Source organism: Apaloderma vittatum, unplaced genomic scaffold (genome assembly GCF_000703405.1).
Source record: "Apaloderma vittatum isolate BGI_N311 unplaced genomic scaffold, ASM70340v1 scaffold5534, whole genome shotgun sequence".
Lineage (NCBI taxonomy): Eukaryota > Metazoa > Chordata > Aves > Trogoniformes > Trogonidae > Apaloderma > Apaloderma vittatum.
This window is the reverse complement of record NW_009711124.1, coordinates 32,477-50,621: the sequence shown is the minus strand read 5'-3', so window position 1 is coordinate 50,621 and position 18,145 is coordinate 32,477. Positions and strand designations below refer to the sequence as shown.

Here is an 18,145-nt window from a genome sequence, read left to right as displayed (position 1 = left end):
CAGGAGAGGGGAGCGGGAGGGACGTGTGAGTTTGTTAGGGGTGCAAATCAATTATTGCTCTAAATCCCACATGTTGCACATACAGAGAGCACCAGGGAAGAGCTGCTGAGCAGAGGGCTGGCAGCTGGATCGCCCTGCCCTTGCCCCAGTACCTGTAGGTGCAGGGCGTTACCCCAGCAGGCTCACTGAAGGAAATTGCTGAATCAACACCTCAGTGGTGCTGGGACAGCCTGGATGTGTGTAATGATGCGACAATCTCCTTTAAAGCTGCAGCTGGACCTGGCTATATCACATGCTGGGGCAGTGGCCAGGGCTGGCATATTTCTTTGGGCAGCTGACTTCCACCTTCAAGTGTTTTGCATTGGGTTTGGCCCCGAAGTGGCAGAGAGAAATTTCCCAGTTATTCTTCTGTGAGCTGACTGTTCCCGTTACCTGTGCTGCAGTGAAAGCCTCACACAGCAAGTTACTGTGTTTAATTATTCATTTCCTGAAGAAAAACAATCCTCCTGCCCTTTTCAAATCTCTCCCCTTCCAATACAATCAAATCTATCCACGCTCATTAGTTTACCCTACTTCTCCTTCTTACCTTTTATTTTTAAAATATGTATCCTAGTTCTTCTTCTTCTGAGTATTCACAATTCTTCGTATACTTGGACCTCTTCAAATCCCTGTCTCAAATCCCTTCATTTTTTTCAGTTTCTACCAGTGATTGCAGCTGAACTTTGCTTTTAAGGGCTAAGTAAGGCAGAATTTTATGTTATTTTTTTTATTTTATTTTATTTTAATCCTGTGGAATCAGTTTGTTCAAGTTAGAGGCTTCATTAGGGAGACAGGCAATACTGTCAGGCAGCTCCACTGAGAACAATGAGGGGGACCATGAAGCCCAAGCCACTCAGAGCATCATTCTTCAACTTTAGTACCAAAAACAGTGTAAGAAATTCCCACCCATTCTTGTTTACTCCCCGGTGCAGATCATTTCCATCATGCTGAACCAAGTGTTTGTTGGCTGCTCCATAAATCAGTCACTGAAGGATGGGTGCTGCACTCTCCATGCAAGAGTTGACGCGTGCCAAGCATGCCCGCTCCAAGCAAGCTTGGTAGGACTTTCAGCTTTTCACCATAGAGCTCATTCCATGAGGGCTTCAGGTGGTGCAGAAAGCAATCCCAAAGATATGGGCAGAGCAAAGTTTACTGGTAATTTGGTGTGATTACTGTGGAAACATGCTGCAGTTCACCTCTGTTCGTTTCTTCCCTTCCAGGTAGGCTGCAAAGCCATGATGGTTTTCTTCCAGTACTGCGTCATGGCCAACTTCTTCTGGCTCCTGGTGGAGGGGTTGTATCTTCACACCCTGCTGGTCATCTCCTTCTTTTCAGAGAGGAAGTACTTTTGGTGGTACATCTTGATTGGCTGGGGTACGCATCTGCTCAAAACCGAATGCCAAGAGGTGATCTTGACGGATGTTTTTAATAGCAATTTAATCCACAAATCTCAGGGCTCAGACGGGACAGAGGCTTAGCCTGCGTGTTACCTTGCTGTCAAGAATTGTTGTTGCAGCCAGGAGCAACATCAAATGATGGCCAGAGGAGTTTAACAGCTTTAGCCTAAATCTTCAGAGGTATTTCAGAACTTAGTTTGTGCTAGATTAACTGATATTTGAGCACTTTAGTGTCTTCAAGGACTGAAATTCGTGCGTACAGTCATTTAGTCCTTTGATCTTGACTGCGATCCCAAGGTTGGTAACATGCGTTGACCTTAAATTATAAGGATGGATCCCAGCAAAGCAAGACCCCTGGGCTGAACCAGACAGTGTAGCCAGTCACTCTCCTTGTCCTGCTTAATTCAGGCCACCTAACTATGCTGAGATCCCACCACCCGTGTGCTAGTGCTGATAACCTTCTGCTTACTGCATTTGTGGTTTTCTCCAGCTTTAATGTGTATTTAGTCTCAATCACATAAATAAAATGAAATAATGAAACAATACAGTACAAAATAAAATAAGGAAACATCAAGGAAGACAGGGTTAAACTCTTCACTAACTCATGCAGTTTAATCCTACCAGATCATCTTTCTCCAAAGAGGAAACAGAGTTCTCTTTTCCACTTTAAGCCATTTAGCTGAAGGTTTATGTATAAGTAAGAAAAATGTTGCATGCTCTCAATAGCTGAATCTCAGAAATAATCAGAACAGGGAAGAACCTTGAAAATAAAATTTAAAAAAAATTATGTCACATACAGGGGTGTGCCTGAACTCAGAATTTGATCAGTTAGCTGTAGAGTAACTTCCACTGAAAGTGACAGGAGTTACGCTTGGGTTCACTCTGCAGAAGAGAAATGATTCTCCCTGCTACGAGTAGAAGAGATGATGTTAGCAGGCCTTGTTTCAAATGCAGTTAATCAGGTTAGACCTTCTTTAAACCTGCCTTGTGCAGAGATACCCTTTCTTTCGGCACACTAGAGCTGGGGGGTTTTAAAGAAAAATGCACGAAGCTGGTGATTCTAAATCAAAGTAAATCTCTTGCGCACATAATGCGTTATGAAGTTGCTTGAGTGAAGAAGGACAAGAAAATGATAGGTGCTTGAAGGATGTTTTTGGCCTTTTGGCCATCCACCATTTGTAAGAACATCAGTGATGGATCTGAAATGGATTATGCAGGAATTAATAATTTGGATGCACTCATTGCAGTTCTTACTGGTTTTATTACTGTTCCACTCCAAAATCACCAGTAATAAACACACAATACTGTGACTAACATGGGGCAAAGTGGTATGTCCTTCCTGCAGTATTTCTAATGTAAATCTAATCAAAGAAAAGAGACAGAGAAAAGAAGCAGCACAAGGATGGAACAAGACCACCCTAGTCAGGCAGAAGATCATGGAATCAGAAGCAGAGGCAAGCTCATCTGGCCAGGTGTAGACATCTGCATGGAAACTTGTCACTCCAGTCTCCCTTTATAGTTGGTGGAGACCCAGGCAATACCGTCAAGGGAGTCCAAAGGCATATTTCTTGTCCTAAAGAAGCATCTGAAGTAGCTCAGATGACCTGTGTGTCAGAAGTACATATTTCTCCCCATCGATACTAGAGAGCCTGTGGTGACTGGCTTAGATACAGGTGTCCACGCTGTAGATGTTCAAAGTGACTCGTATTCCTTGTGTTGCACCATCAGAAGGTTTTATGTAGGCACGACAACAGGAAGATCAATCTACTAGGGAGAAGTTGCAGGAGACTCATTTCAGAAGATAGGTGGGAGAGAAAGGCAACATGTTGCTTGCTTGGCGTGTGTTGAAAACGTGAACTTTTCTCCACTCTTGAGAGAACACATCACTTTGGTCCCTTAGGATGGATGGAGACTGGAGGGGAACAGCCCTGAAAATGTTGATAGTTATTCCTGACATTTAACACTAACTCTTCTCTCTTCAGGTGCCCCCTCTGTGTTCATCACTGCTTGGACTATTGTCAGGATTTACTTTTTCGACGTTGGGTAAGCCTGTGTGCTCAGTTATCTTTCCTTTCTGATTCTTGACCTCCGAGAGTGGCCAAGGGAAGCTCTGCAGGTTTAGTAACCCAGCCATCCTCTCCTGACCCCAATGGCCGCCAGAGCAGAGCAGAGGTTTTCCCTGCCACCATGAACTGGGAAAGGCTCCAAGGTCTCACTGACAAGGTCTCACACAGTTCATGACAACTTGGCCAGTCACTCATCCATTTTGTTTCCCAATCCCTTACTTAGGGTATTTACAGGGACTTTACGGGTATTTACAGACTCTAATGGTCCTGTTTAGCATCGTGACCCTGCGTATGACAAAGATGCTCGTGGAGCAGCTGCCCCCTGCTCAGAGCAGAGCTTTGCACCCTGCAGAAATGATCCTAAATATACTCATGAAGCAGGTACTTAATCAACACACCCATCAGTGAAAAAATCTAAAACCACTTTTCTTTTCTTTTTTTTTCCCCCTAGGCAGATCTTAGGATCTGGTTTTCATCCTCTATAACCTAGCAGCAGCCTTTGATATTTTCTATAAGCAGCAGGTAGAGCACAGCTAAGTAAACGAGGCAGATATCAAGGGTATGTGCAAGTAAATAGGATCCGATCCTGCAGTCCTCCTTCGTGCTTTCAGTCAAGCAGTCAAACTATTATAATTGGGAAGACTTTTATGAAAAAACACTCAAGAGAGTTACAGAATCAGGTGCTTATTATGTACAGACTGTGCATGCCCTTGCTTCTTGCATTTGCAGCAGCATATGGTTAACTCTGTTTTCTCCCGTGCATTCTCCGTCTCCAAATGTGTCCTGATTTGTCCTTATTTCAGGAAGAGAAGCGGCTCAGATTTCTCATTGCATTTTTGATTTATAGTCATGCTAACGCATTTCCTGAGGGCTGCTGACTTTTTATGGTTTTACTCTATCTGCATAAAGCTGACCTTATTTACTCTGTTAATAAATAACCTCTACAATGAGATAGAGACCAAAGGATTTAACCAGTCTGAATACCAATTCTTCTTACTGCATATTCCCAGTCAGCTCCAGCAATTCTTAATAAAAATACAGACTTCTTTGCATTTTCTGGAGGCTTTAAAGCTCTACATTTTCATGCCAAGTAAAACAGAGCGTGAATTTACAGGATATGCTAATAACCAACGTAGATTTTTTTTTTCCAGGCTAAAACTACCTACAGAGAAAAATTACAGGAAATTAATCCAGATTAAATAAAACCTAATTATGTAAGATTGGTTAAACAACATTAAGCCTCTGTTTAAACATTCTAACTCCAAATTAAAGTGACCTTCATTCAGATGGCCTGAATTTATTTTAAAAATGAATTGCACTCGACATAATTAGGACCACTTTAATTCTAAATGAAAAGGTGTTGTGCACCCAACTGAATATAAACATCTGTATGCGAGCAATTGGCTCAAGTCTCCTTTTATCGCCAGTGGAATTTTAGTACATGGAGTGCAATTCTTTTCATCCTAAAGCTGATGCCTAAAATAGGTCTCAGGATCTGTGCCCTAGAAGTGCCTTCCTTCACCTACTGTTACCTGTGCTGTCAACGTTTTGAATGAGATCAGCTGAACCCAGATGAAACTGTCCACAGCAGGTTCCATTAATTTATTTCTAACCCAGATGCGGACCAATTTTAATTAATGCTCTCCTAAAAAAGCACATTCTGTCATCACCTGACTCTTGTGAGGTCTGCAGATAAACGTGTCCCAAGCATTATTAATCTTTCCGCGTCATTCTTATTCTGTCATCTTGTTGGCTTTAAAAATATAATGTCAGATAACCCACGTGGGTGGTGTGGTTTGCAGACAATTCTGACTTCAGGATAAAACAAATCACACCCTGGACCCTACGGACTTTTCTGACTAGGTCCATAACTCAGATGCAGCTAGCTAAATAGGCTGGGGGGTTATGTCTGTCATCTTTTTCAGAAGGGGCTGGTTGGTTTCGCTTCTGATGGTGCCAGTTGCACCAATGATGATACAATTTGATTAAAAAAACCCACCATCTATGATGGTGGGTAGCGTTGGAGATATCACGGATCTGCAGTTTTGATAGCGCTTTTTTGTAGCAGACCTCTGTGTAGGAGAATGTAAGCGAATCACCATCTGCCTCCACATTGACCCTGACATAACATCCTCCAGCCCATTCCATTACCAAGGGGAGAAGAGCTCACAGCATTGTATCTGGGGCAGTTGGTACCTACCAGTGCTCAAAACCACTGTAAATCAAGTCTTTAGCCCTTCCCAGTTCATGCACGCCAGGTTTAGCCCTCCTCATGTAACCTAGCGTAGCTATAAATAGTATTTAGGGGAGCCAAGCATCTGAAAAGGTTACACAGTTGCTTGCTTTGCTTAATATTTTAAGTCTGATTTTGTTTCTTTTTAGGTGCTGGGAGGAAATAGTGGAATCCCCATTCTGGTGGATCATTAAAACTCCTATTTTGGTGTCTATTTTGGTAAAGTATCAGCATATTCTGCTGGCTGCAAAGCCATTCTTGACACTAAGAGCGGGAGGTAAAGGGGCGTCGAGAAATCTTCTACGAATGTCCACAGAAAATGTGCTGACAGATAAAAATCCCACTATATATTGAATGCCTGTCTTAGGATGAGGAAGGTCACCTTCAAAGCTCGATGAACTTAGAGGTCTTTTCCAACCTTAACGATTCATTGAAGATGAACTGTACCTTTAAGCATTGACCATGGGAAGAGTTTGAGTGACTAGGCAGGCAAAGCAGGTTTGTTTTAACTTTGACCACTTCCATCTCAGCTAGTTGTCCTGGGCACTCTGGTGTAGTAGCCACAGGTGTGTGTAGCCAGAGGTTGAGGAATGTGGTTAGAGATCCAGGAAAGTCTCGTCTTGTCTAATGAATCAGCGGTTGTCTAAATTAGGTCAGACAGATTGTGCCACGGATGTTTTTGTTTCTCTGAGCTGACCACATGCAGAACCCAGGCTGACTTGTTCAGGTTGTAGATGTTGACACTAGAAAGTAAAATGGGATCAGTCCTACCATAAATCTCTACCTAGATAAAAAGAGAGATGAATTCTTGCAGGTGTTTGCCTCTTGTTACAGCATCCAGTACAAACTTGGAGTTCAGCTACATATTTTTAAAATAAGTTCTTGAGAAGATTGGCTGATTTCCAGATAAATCAACAGAAGTGCTTGACTTGTCTGGATATGATCAATTTTAACCACAGAAACCATGACACTCCTGGAGAACTCTGAGTCCTTCCGTCCTTGTTGAATATTACGTGTTTTCTCTGTCAGGTATCAAGCCAAAACTTAAAATCTAATGAACTAGAGTTAAACTTGCTTTGAGTTTTCTTAAGTGAAGGCAAGTATGTGGAAAGGGAAGAAAAAGAATACATTAGAAATCAAACCAAATATATCTGTTTTAAACAAATCTTTTCTTAGACATGCATTCTTCTTATTCCGCATACGTTATGACCTTTACAAGAATATTTTTCTGTAGCATTTGTCATACAGGGATTCCAGACTACAACAGTTTGAATAATTATATCTTACTCTGTTCACCTCACTGAGAAGAAATACAGTACTTAGATGACATATTTCAAAATATTTATATCATCATAGGAAGCTATAGATAGTATTTTCCGTTTCCCTAGATAACATTCTGCTCAAGAAATACACCCTATTCTCCTCGGATCAATGAGTCTGTATTTTCTTTTGGCCAGTTAATCATTTTTTGGTTGCCAGACAAAATTTATGCAGCAATTTCTGATTTTCCTTCTGCATATATCTTATAAATCTGTCACAAAGAGGAAGGGCATGATAGCCGCTACCTGATGAACAGCAGGTTTCTTCAGGGAGGGATGCAGCTTTTACTCCATATCCACGGGAATAAAGCAGAGATCTCAGTGGAAGGAAAAAAATATATATTAGTTAGATGGATAGATGAATGGATGGATAGATAGATAGATATAAAAGATATATACCATATATAAAATATTAAGCACTGGGAACAGATCAAGTGTTTGATCTGCCTTTGATTATACCCTAGACTGAAAAATAAACTACTTCTCCAGTAGCCTGATGGCCGTATCTTCCACTATGCAATGTTAAGACTGTTCTAAGCCTGTAAACCACACTCTGTCTGACCCACCACTGTCCTATGTCCATGTTTGCGCTTGACCACCACAAGCCAGCAAAGTCAGTATTTAACTGCTCTGATCTTACCTTCAGTGCTGCATCTTGTGCGCTATCAATGCTCATTAGAGTAATTGATCTAGATAATACGAGTTTGAACAAATAAATTTTACTTGCCACCAAGTCAGACGCAAAACCGTTTTTATAAGCAAATAAATGTGAACAGTAACTATGATAAATGGTACGAGATAGATAAAGAAGTGATTAAGCAATATATCATAACCGAGAAATACGATTAGTTTCTATTCACTCATAGCCTTTGAAAAAAGTGGGATTGTCCAAATGAGAGATGTGCTTCAGTCTCCTTCACTCACCTGTTGCTGAGATAAATGTAGGAATTGCTGGAGGAAATTTTACAATCTGGTTTTGCAGGAAATCAGATTGGCTGGGTCACACAATCCCTTCCAGCCTTTAAGTCTCTAAAAATCAGAATCATTTGTGCATTTGCTAACGATAAAAGGATAAAGAAAGAAGTTGCATACCAAACTAAAACTAAACTAAGTCCACAAAAACCTGTCATCACTTTCTAGTGTGTATGTTGCATGAGTAACAGCATGATTCAATGGATAGGACCTTAACAGTGAGTAGATTTGTATTCAGTTTATGCCATCTACTGCATGCCATTAGGAAATCACTCAAACAAATTTCTCCCTCCTTGGAAGTGTTCAAGGCCAGATTGGATGAGGCTCTGAGCAACGTGGTCAAGCGGGAGGAGTCCCAGCTCATGGCAGGGGGGTTGGAACTAGGTGATCTTTAAGGTCCCTCCCAACCCAAAACATTCCATGATTCTATAATTCTAAACATATAAATGTAAATAAATAATATAAATATCATTATAGGTTCAAAGCTGTATCTTCCAACCCAAACCATTCTATAATTATTTGTTTCTATGAAATTGCCATTCCTAGCTCTATGCTTTTGATATTAAATAAGGTTGACTTTGCCTGAGTATGCTGATGGAGCACTTTGACTGAAAAGCACCATCTAAATCCTACGTATTAGCTAGATTCCTCTGGTTTAACATCCTAGGAGACAATGTTCTCTGCTGTTTTGGTGAGGTCTGTCCCTTGCTAAACAAGGTCTCTGGCTTCTCTCCAGAGAAGACAAGCCCCACAGCACTGAGCAGAAGTCCGCTTGAGTGGATACCGCTTTGTGTTTTGGTTTGGTTTTCTTGGCTCATCGCCTCAGTTGTTGACATGTTCAGCAGCCGGTCCCATGTCACCGTCTCTCGAGGGCTTTTGATGTCCGTCGCTCCGCTCACTCCCAAGGCTCTTTGCCCGCCCTGTCGTCGGCACTCCCCCTCGCAGCAGGACGTCGTGCATAGCTGTGCTCTATGGGTTTGACATCATCATACTTGGGATGTATGACACAAAGTCCCAAGCAGGCTGATGTCAGGCCCAAGATGGCTGCCATCCTGTGTCGGTTTACTATGTGCTCCCAGAGTGGGGTTCTCTGCTCATGGCTTTTTAACAACAGCTTGTTCCATGGCAAATATATTGCAGTGAAAGGAATTCCCCTCTAACGATGGGCTCTTTCGACTGGAGGAAAACACAAATGTTTTATCTCTCTCTGTATTTCCTTTCTCCCCATCCCAACAGGTGAACTTCATCCTCTTCATCTGCATCATCCGTATCTTAGTCCAGAAGTTGCATTCTCCAGATGTTGGACACAATGAAACCAGCCAATACTCGTAAGTCCTAGACTTGTTCAACTGTGTTGTGTGGGGCTTTTTGAGGAAAACTATTTGGCTGTTAGTTCCTTTTTTTGCATCTCTCTGCACTGGTCAGAATCGAGTATTAATGGATTAAAGCCAATCAGAAATCATTAAATGGGGCATTTGCTAAAATGGCTGGGCATGTTTTATGTCAATCTGAAAAGACAGGCAAGAAGGCTTTGTCCTGGGCTTAGTGATGAAGAAGTGAGAGCAACAGTAAAAATCATGAAACAAAATAGGTTTTTTCTTTGCATGTTCAATATTGATTGGATTCTGAAGGCAGAAAGACCATGATGGAGATCAAAGGGTAGCTGTCCACAGTATACAGGCTTTGATTTCTAAATTAGCTGTTGTCAGCTCCCTTTTTCAGGGAAAAGGAGAGATCTAGATTAGTGCATTCAATAGAATCTGTGGCAAATTTTCTTTATCCTAAAGCAGACCCCTGAAGCAGCGTGGATTAATTCAGCGCATTTCCCTTCACTGTGGAGAAGTAGCACTCTCTCAGAAGTTTTGTTTTTATTTCAGGGATGTTAGGTTGACTTAATGGGACTGTTTATAATGAACAACAGGCAAGTGAGATCAGCACCTATCTCAGTGGCCAAGACCGGTCTCAGTTGCAGTCTTCTAAAAGTGCAAGAAATCTGCCTGTCTGCATGGATTTATTCTGGCTTCGATACAAATAAAATAAAAGTTCAGATTGGCTTATTTTTTGATTCTTGCCACTGTTCTGGCTCAGAACTTCAACTATCCTAGACATTCATTAAATGATTAGTAAAAGAGAACTGAAAAGGAAAAAGTCCAGTGTCTACATGGTCATTGCTCACATATCTCATTTGTTCTTGGAGCCATGCGCTTAGGTATCCTGAAGAATATGAGCTCAGTTCCTCCTTCTGTAAGATAGAGGGCAATACCAGTATGGTCCTTAAATACTGACCAGCAGTTACTCTGAGTCTTTCTGTCTAGTGATGGTAAATTAACATTTCATCTGCCTCAAGAGATTTTCAAATTTATTAAAGGAAATTCCGGTATTTGACCTTAACTTCTCCCTACAGCATCCAAAGCCAATTACCTCATTTTCTGTCATCACCACAAGCCAACGTTACCAGACCTTGTGCTTTCTATCACCCCCCTTATGTATTTCCAATTGGGCATTGTTTCTTTGTACCCCCAGGATTGCAACAGCTTTGGCCAGGTACATAGATTAAATCAGCATATTGAAATATGTTCTCGTACTAAGCAGCAGCCTGGAGCAGTTGGCTCCAGCTCATCCCAGCAGAAGTGCTGCCAACACGCATAGGAAGGATTATGCCCAGACTACCTCAGAGGTCGTGCTGAGCTTTGGATTCAGGGTTTTTTGCTCTACATTTTCCAACAAAGTGGGAGCCACCAGGAAAGCTCTCTTCACCTTGTAAACAAATATGGCAATAAGGAGCACAGACTTCCCAACGCTGGCCTGCCGAACAGGAGGCCCTGCTGAAGTACAAAAGAGCTTCACATCTACCGTTCCTCACCTTTTTCCTCCACCCAGAAAAAACATGTCAGTTCCATCTCAGAACATTCCATCAATCAGTTGCTCACCTAGAGATGTTCAAGCCATATGAGATGCTTTAGGAGATTTGAGATGCTTTCCTGGACCTGGAACATAGGACCCAGGACCTATGGGAGACTTGTACCCTTATACAGTGACAGCTGGCCACCATCCAGAGTCTCTGGGGCATCTGGAAGTCTCCGTTGACTGTGCTGACTGTGGTGAGACATGAGACACCACACTTTCCTGTGGAAAAGAATATTAAGTGCCCTAACCAGAAGGCTGGATCCCACCAAGGGTGGTTCTAAGTGTGGTCCTAAGTTTTTAATGTTTAGATAGCTGTCTGTAGAGACCTCTGGGCTCCACACACTTTAATAAATGCCATTAAGTGTGCGATCCGCTATTGTAGGTACCTGGATCCTTTTACATGTCACTCTCTTATTACCTCAAATGCTGCTGTTAGCTTCAGGGGGTTGCCTGCAGGACCCAAGGATCTTAGCAAAGAACTACTGATGACGATATGTCTGGGTTCCTGTGGTTCATGGAGTGATGGCCTTCATTCATAAAAGAGAAGTAGCATTAGATTTATTGATATAAAAAAAAGTGATTTAACAAAGTTTGATGGTAAATGTAACAATGGTTTAACAAGAACGAATGTCAAGATACACTTGATTATTTACTGCGTAAAGGACAGGGTCAGACAAAACTGTTAGGGAGACCATCTTGTTGAGTCACAAGGTTCAGAGTGGACCCCCTTGCTTTCTAAACTCCTAATGGAGCTTAGGGGTGGGTAAGTCCAGTCTTAGTCTCAGGCTTGGTCAACGGTGTATGTCAAATGGAAGAGTTGCAAAGAGCAAGAAAAAACCCCTGTTGAGTCATGAGGTTCAAAGTGGACCCTTTTGCTTTATGAATTCATCCTCTGAGTGAAGTCTAGATGTGGCCGAATCCAGTCCTAGTTCCAGACTTGGTTCCACAGTTTACTTCTAAAGGATTACGTATGCAAAATGAATCCTTCATGTCACTTAGTGAAGGTTTCCAAGTTTAACATGCTATTAATCACTTACCGAGAATCTGTGGTGGCAAGGACTCTCTCAACCTTGAGGAGTAACCTTGAGAGTCATCCCTACTCCAGGGGAGATCCTGGCGTGCAGCCCGCTGCCGTGCAGGAGAGCTCAACAGGCCCTGGGCTGTTCGCTATTGATGGAGTAAAATGATTGACTCATAGTCGTATTTGCATATCGACTATACAGATGTCAGCTTCTTCCAAATTTAGCTTGAGTTGGACGTTGGCCAGTGCAGTGGTTAGGTGGGTGCATTGCTCAAACCTGCCCTTGGCTTTTGTGCTCTCATCGATGCATCCATTTACCAATTCAGTGGGGAAATAAAGGTCAGGTTGCTGGGGGAGCATATCACCGCAGTTCCTCCTATCGAACCTGAGATAAAAATGTGTTTTAAACTAACAACATCAGGGATCTCTCATTCGCATTTCTCCCTCCTTCTCTTGTTTATTGTATATTGTTTATTTCATTAAAAAAAAAAATAACATGTTGACATGTTGACAGCATTGTTCAATTCCGACCGGTTTCAGTTTAGCTGCAGGCTGGAAGTTCAGGTGCATTTCTGACACACTCATTAATGCTACAGACAGTGAACTGGGCTTTAATGTACTGAAAACTGTGAAAACAAGTCTCCCAAGACAATTTTCTGGAAATGACAGAGCCGTGTGCAAGAATGGGACAGCAATATTTCCAACAGAACTTGTCTTCAGAAATCTTGAGCAAAATTAATCTGTTTTTCATTCTGCACATGTTCAACGATCAATATTATCATCAAAGTTTTCTGGGTAACTTTTCCGCTATGTGTTCAAGGAGCATGACTAAAATGTTGGTTCACTCTTATCCAGCTCCCAAAGAGACTAGTAGGTTCAGTGGAGATGTGTTTTCCCTAAATAACCCGCCACCATGTATATTTGTCAGAGAGGGTAGGTCTAAGAAGTGCACCCTGTGCTGGAAGTGGAAGTAATGAGTTTTTTGAGAAGCTTTGGCTTTCAGCAGGTAGCTTTAACCAGCTTTGGACAATCTCCCAAGCAGTTCTTCATAGGCTTTATCTTCCTGGGAAAAAAAATGCACTTCAGCTGGGGAAGATGATTTTCCTCATTACAGTTTTTAGTGGGGAGAGTCTAGTCACAAGGCTAGACCATAGGACCCTTGCTTTGAAGCCAAACCAAGTTCTAAAGCATCACTCAATATATTTGAGGAAGCTCAGTGCTAGAAGCAAGAGACTGGTTTGTGCAAACTGGAGGAGGGGGCTCCTAAGGTTTAGCATTTACGCCCTTTTCATTGCCACAGTTCAGCCAGGAGGGAAAATGCTATAACTGATACTCTGATATTGTCTGCAATGATAAGATAAAATTTTGTAATCCTTTGGAGGTTGCAACCAGTGTCTCTGTGAATATGGTACCCAAAGGTGGCATCGCATTGATCTCCTCCAGGTTGATTGTTCTTGAATTCTCCTGACTGGGGAGATAGGAGAGGTCTCTGCAAAGCCAGTACTGATGTTCACTGAACTGTGATCTGCTTGTTTTCTCACGTCAGGAGCTGAGGGAAGTAGGGCTGGGCCATACTAGTGTGGGTTACACTGGCCAGAGCTCCTTCTAAGAGTGAAGAATGTGGTGCCTTGGTGGTCATCGATGACAGTAGCAGTCCTCTGGCAGAGCAAGATATCCAGGGTGACGCCAATTTTGAATCTCCTGACTGTGAGCAGGGATGTGCCTGCTAGTGAGGGAAGTGGTGGGAAAAGGAAATTGCTGGAAAGTTCCTCAGCTTCCCTCAGGCACTCGTTTTGCCTGGAATGAGTTGCACCCAGCTGCCTTTCAGCCAGCAGGTGTTCCCTGGGGAACCACAGCCTCCAACCACAGCCCTATTGTCAAGCTGTCATTGGACCAGGTCCAAGGAAAGCTGGAAGGGTCTGCTGGGAGACACGGTGATGAGAATCATCTGCATAAAGCTGGCACATCAGCCTTCCCAGCGGGCTTATGCAGATGGCAAATAAATGAAGAGGGTCTGGGGGGACTGAGCCTGGTGAGATTTGGGAGGTGAAGAGTTTGGAGACAGAAGAATAAGTATTTCCAACATCCCAGCCATAGTTTAAGTTTCTCCAACTTAATTTTTTAAGTTTTTAAGTTTAAGGTTTTTTTCCAACCCCTAACATTCTGTGATTCTGTGATTCTCCAGAAGCCTCTGGGAGAGGGGGACACAGGAGGATATGGTGACTGAGGGAATCAAAACTTCCATAAGCATCCTTAAGCCCATGATTTCATTTTATTTCCATCAGCTATATTTTAATAATAATTACATTTAATAAATTATCATCTCTTCCTAATTAGGCCTCTGATTACCCAACCTGATGCCATTGAACGCTAATACTTCTCATCCCCCTCCTTTGGAGACATTCATTGTGCGATAGCCTGTCATTATTCTGAGCTAAACATACTATTTCTCTCCCAGAAGCTGTAATTTTCAGAAATCCCAAGCAAACAAAGACAGCACAAGATGATGATTTAGCTTGTAGAAATGAAAAAAGACCTCTGGTGGGAGGGGAAGAAGGGAGAAGGAAATACCTTCATTGAAGTTGCCAGGAGTAAATATGTCACATTTTATGTTGTCACCACATCTGGACTCACCAGCCATCTGCAGTCTGTGGGCCAAGGAGAAATAATCCAGGGCTGGTCATAGCTGGAGGCACATACACTTTTACAAGAAAGCTGCTAACAAGGAGGAAAGCAAGCCTGCAGAAATGTTCCCAGCACGGTCCTTGGTTAGTTTGAAGTGCCACACAGTGACTGTGCCCAGCTGAGCGTCCACCTCCACGTGTTGTTGAATCCCAGCTCAGGTCATCAAAGGATTCTTGGTGAGGTTAGGCTGTGAGGAGCTATCTCCACACCTTCCATTTTGCTGTATCCCAGACACTTCTCTCTGGGCAAGGGCAGCCTCCTGAGGCTGCCTCACTCAAGGCTGCTGTTGGTAGGGTGGATGTTCCAGGACCACAGGGTAAGTGCCCCATATCACATCTCTTAAGGGTAAACAAAGGCACTTAACACGCACAATACAGACAATACCATCATGATCCAGGTAATCAGCAAATGTGTACTGCAGCAGATTAAAGTTTTGGGGTTGCGTAGGGCTCAGATGCAGGATTTCTCATCAGCTCCACTTCCCTCTCCCCTTGTGACTCATGTTTGTCTTTCCAACAGGAGGCTGGCCAAGTCCACCTTGCTGCTGATCCCTCTCTTTGGCATTCACTACATCATGTTTGCTTTCTTCCCTGACAATTTCAAAGCAGAAGTTAAGCTGGTTTTTGAGCTTGTGGTTGGGTCGTTCCAGGTAAGCCACCCTTTGGGCCACCAGTCAGTCACCAAGTCTGTCAGCAGGGAGAAGTGTTACAGGTTGGACTAGGGGAAAAGCAAACCTGTGAGCTGGATTTTTCCTGGATGTACCCTTGGGGAAAAATCTACTCATTCCAGATTGACCAGTATGGAAAATAATTACGTATTTTACCTCCTAGGATTCCAGAAGAAGACTTTCTCTTGTTAGTTTAAGCAACTGAAAAGAAAATATACCTCAATATCTTAGTCACCTGGGACATATTTTGTTCTTAAGGGAGAAAAATGAGCACCTCAGTTCCGTTTATATATTACTGACATGGTGTAAGATAAGATAAATCAGCTTTGGGAGGAGTGTCTTTCTGGTCATTAACAGTTTAGCCCTATACCATGCCTAAGATTGTTCTGACCTTACTGATGCACCAGTGACCAACAGTTTCAGCTGACAGGACCTGAAAGTTGGGTCTGGTAACCCATCCAGTTGCCTTTAATACCCCAGTTTGAATGACCAAGTGCCCCTTAGAGCTGATGGCTGATGGCTTTGAACACCAAACCTGGAGCAAACTTTAAACTCATATCTGTAGTGAGTTGCCTTAGCCAGTCTTCCCCTGCTCCTTATGGAGGGAAAATGCAATCAGGTGGTTTCTAAGGGGCACCTTAGCAGTCTCTGACAGTCTGTCCTTTTTTCAATGCTAGGGTAAGTTTGCAAGGTTCTAAAAGCCTATTCTCTCCCCCAGGGATTCGTGGTGGCTGTTCTGTACTGTTTTCTCAACGGAGAGGTAAGATCAACACTATAGTCTGGTTAATGTTTGCAGCTAAGGCAAATGGAATGCTCATGGAGAGTGGGTGGAGAAGTGTCCCATTCCTGACGTTGTCATGTCTGGGCAGGGGGAACATCCAAGTCCAATCGCTCACTCTAGAAAAACAACTGAACCAATTGCCTGATGGTTTCCCATGCAATTAATAAATGTGTTAAGACTTTTGTGCACGCTTTAGTATTGCGCTGCCCTTTACTCATGAGGCAGCGTCAGCAGAACTCCCTTATGACGGTGCATAAACTCTGATGCAAAAGGACCACCTTCAGCAGGGGAGGATAAAGCCCATCTTTAAGCCCTACTCATGCTTAGCACCTTAAAGAATCCTCCACAGAATCCGGCCCACTGCAAGACGGAATCTGGTTAGTGCAGGGATATTTTTGTACCATGCTCCATCTGCCCATAAGAAATTCAGCAGGGATTGATCAAACCCATGTCACGAAGGCTACCGAGTAGGTGTGAGCAGCTAAAAACTTGGAGCTGCTGTCGGCTGGAGCTCTTTCAGCTCAATAAACTAAAAGCAGCTGTGATCTGGGTTTGTGTTCCAGCTCCCTCATGAGAGTAAGAGCATCCAAAATCACAATTTGCTCTCTCACAACTCCGATGCTGCTTTCAGCCACACCAGTGCCACGTGTACGTCATGCAGGGGCAGATAGCCCAGCTCCAGCCGAGACCTTTGCCAGTAAGCCTGTGCAGAGCAGAGCAGTTCCATACACACTTATTAATGATCCAAAACCAATATAAGAGTTGACGTGACTTGTTAGGCACAGATCAGTGCCAGGTGAATGTGTTTCCACCTTACAGGCATTGATCTTGCCTTTCCTGTGTTTCCAGTCCTGAGGTTTTTGTCCTGTACCACTCCTGTGCTTGCTGATCCCAAAACTCCTCAGACACAGCAAATTTATCTAATTCATACTATTTTAGAAAACAATTGGACTGGAAAGCTGCAGAAGAGGACAGATTTGTTCAGGATTTGAGCCTAGACAGTGCAAACCAGATGATGTCTGTAAACTCCCCGAGTAAAAACTAGTAACTTCTATGAAAAAAGCACAGCTTTAATGGCAACAGAACGTGTTGCCATTAAATTTAAGTAGTCTGTCACCTTCACAGTATCAGATAAGATATTGCTTGTACTCATCTTTCTACTGAAGCTCAGAGATTTCTTGCTCTAGCATTTTACTCTCCGGAGTGTCACCTCTCTTCTGTGTGGTTAAAAGCTTTGACCAGATTGAGTTTTGTGACTTTTATAAAATAATCCCTGGCCCATTGGTAGGTGGCTCACCCAGGGCTGCTCACACAATCAAGTCAGAGCAATAGAAAACAGTCCCCTCTGCTGATTTCCGTGTCTTTCCACTGCCTAGGTCCAAGCTGAGCTCAAGCGAAAGTGGCGGAGGTGGCATCTGGAGAGGTTCCTGGGCTCGGACATGAAGTATCACCATCCTTCATTAGGCAGCAACGGCACCAACTTCAGCACCCAGATCTCCATGCTGACCAAGTGCTCACCAAAGACACGCCGGTGCTCTGGCTTCCAGGCTGAATTCTCTCTGGTGTGATGAGGAGAGGTTCTCCAAGCACTGAGCGTCCAAGAGAGAAACTGAGACAGAAGGATTCCCAGGAATCTGTGAAACGATGACAAATCCTTGTGAAATGACATGCTCGGCATGAGCCAACAGAAGACATAAAACTGGAAAAGTCACTGGCATCCAGAACAAGATCAGACAAGCCAAGAGGCAGAGAAATACACTTTTCCTCTCCCTCTTTTCAGATCTTTAACTCTTAAGTTTCAAGCCCTCAGGGGCTGGTAACCAGGAGTAAAGGTCCCAGTCACTTAAGGAAAGCCTGGGAGATCCTAATGTGTCATAAATAATGAAGTATGGGGGGTAAGGGAGGGGAGAGCTCGAGTCCTTGGTGGCTTTGCCAGAACTGGCATCTCTGAAACAGATAAATTGCACTTTTTTAATAAAAATGAGCCAGTAAAGGAGAGAAGGAGAAGCAGGGAAAAAAGAAAAAAAAAGCCAAACATATGAATGTGCCAAAGTCCCT

General features: G+C 43.1%; 1 protein-coding gene across 1 annotated transcript; it reads left to right on the top strand.

Annotated features, from left to right (window-relative positions):
• Positions 1–1,265: 1,265 nt before the first annotated feature.
• VIPR1 (vasoactive intestinal peptide receptor 1) lies at positions 1,266–17,669 on the top strand. Its single transcript, XM_009867549.1, has 7 exons — positions 1,266–1,413; positions 3,419–3,479; positions 5,885–5,954; positions 9,263–9,354; positions 15,159–15,288; positions 16,025–16,066; positions 17,464–17,669. Exons 1-7 carry the CDS (start codon positions 1,275–1,277, stop codon positions 17,653–17,655), a joined length of 726 nt encoding a protein of 241 aa, XP_009865851.1. The 5' UTR covers positions 1,266–1,274; the 3' UTR covers positions 17,656–17,669.
• Positions 17,670–18,145: the final 476 nt, after the last annotated feature.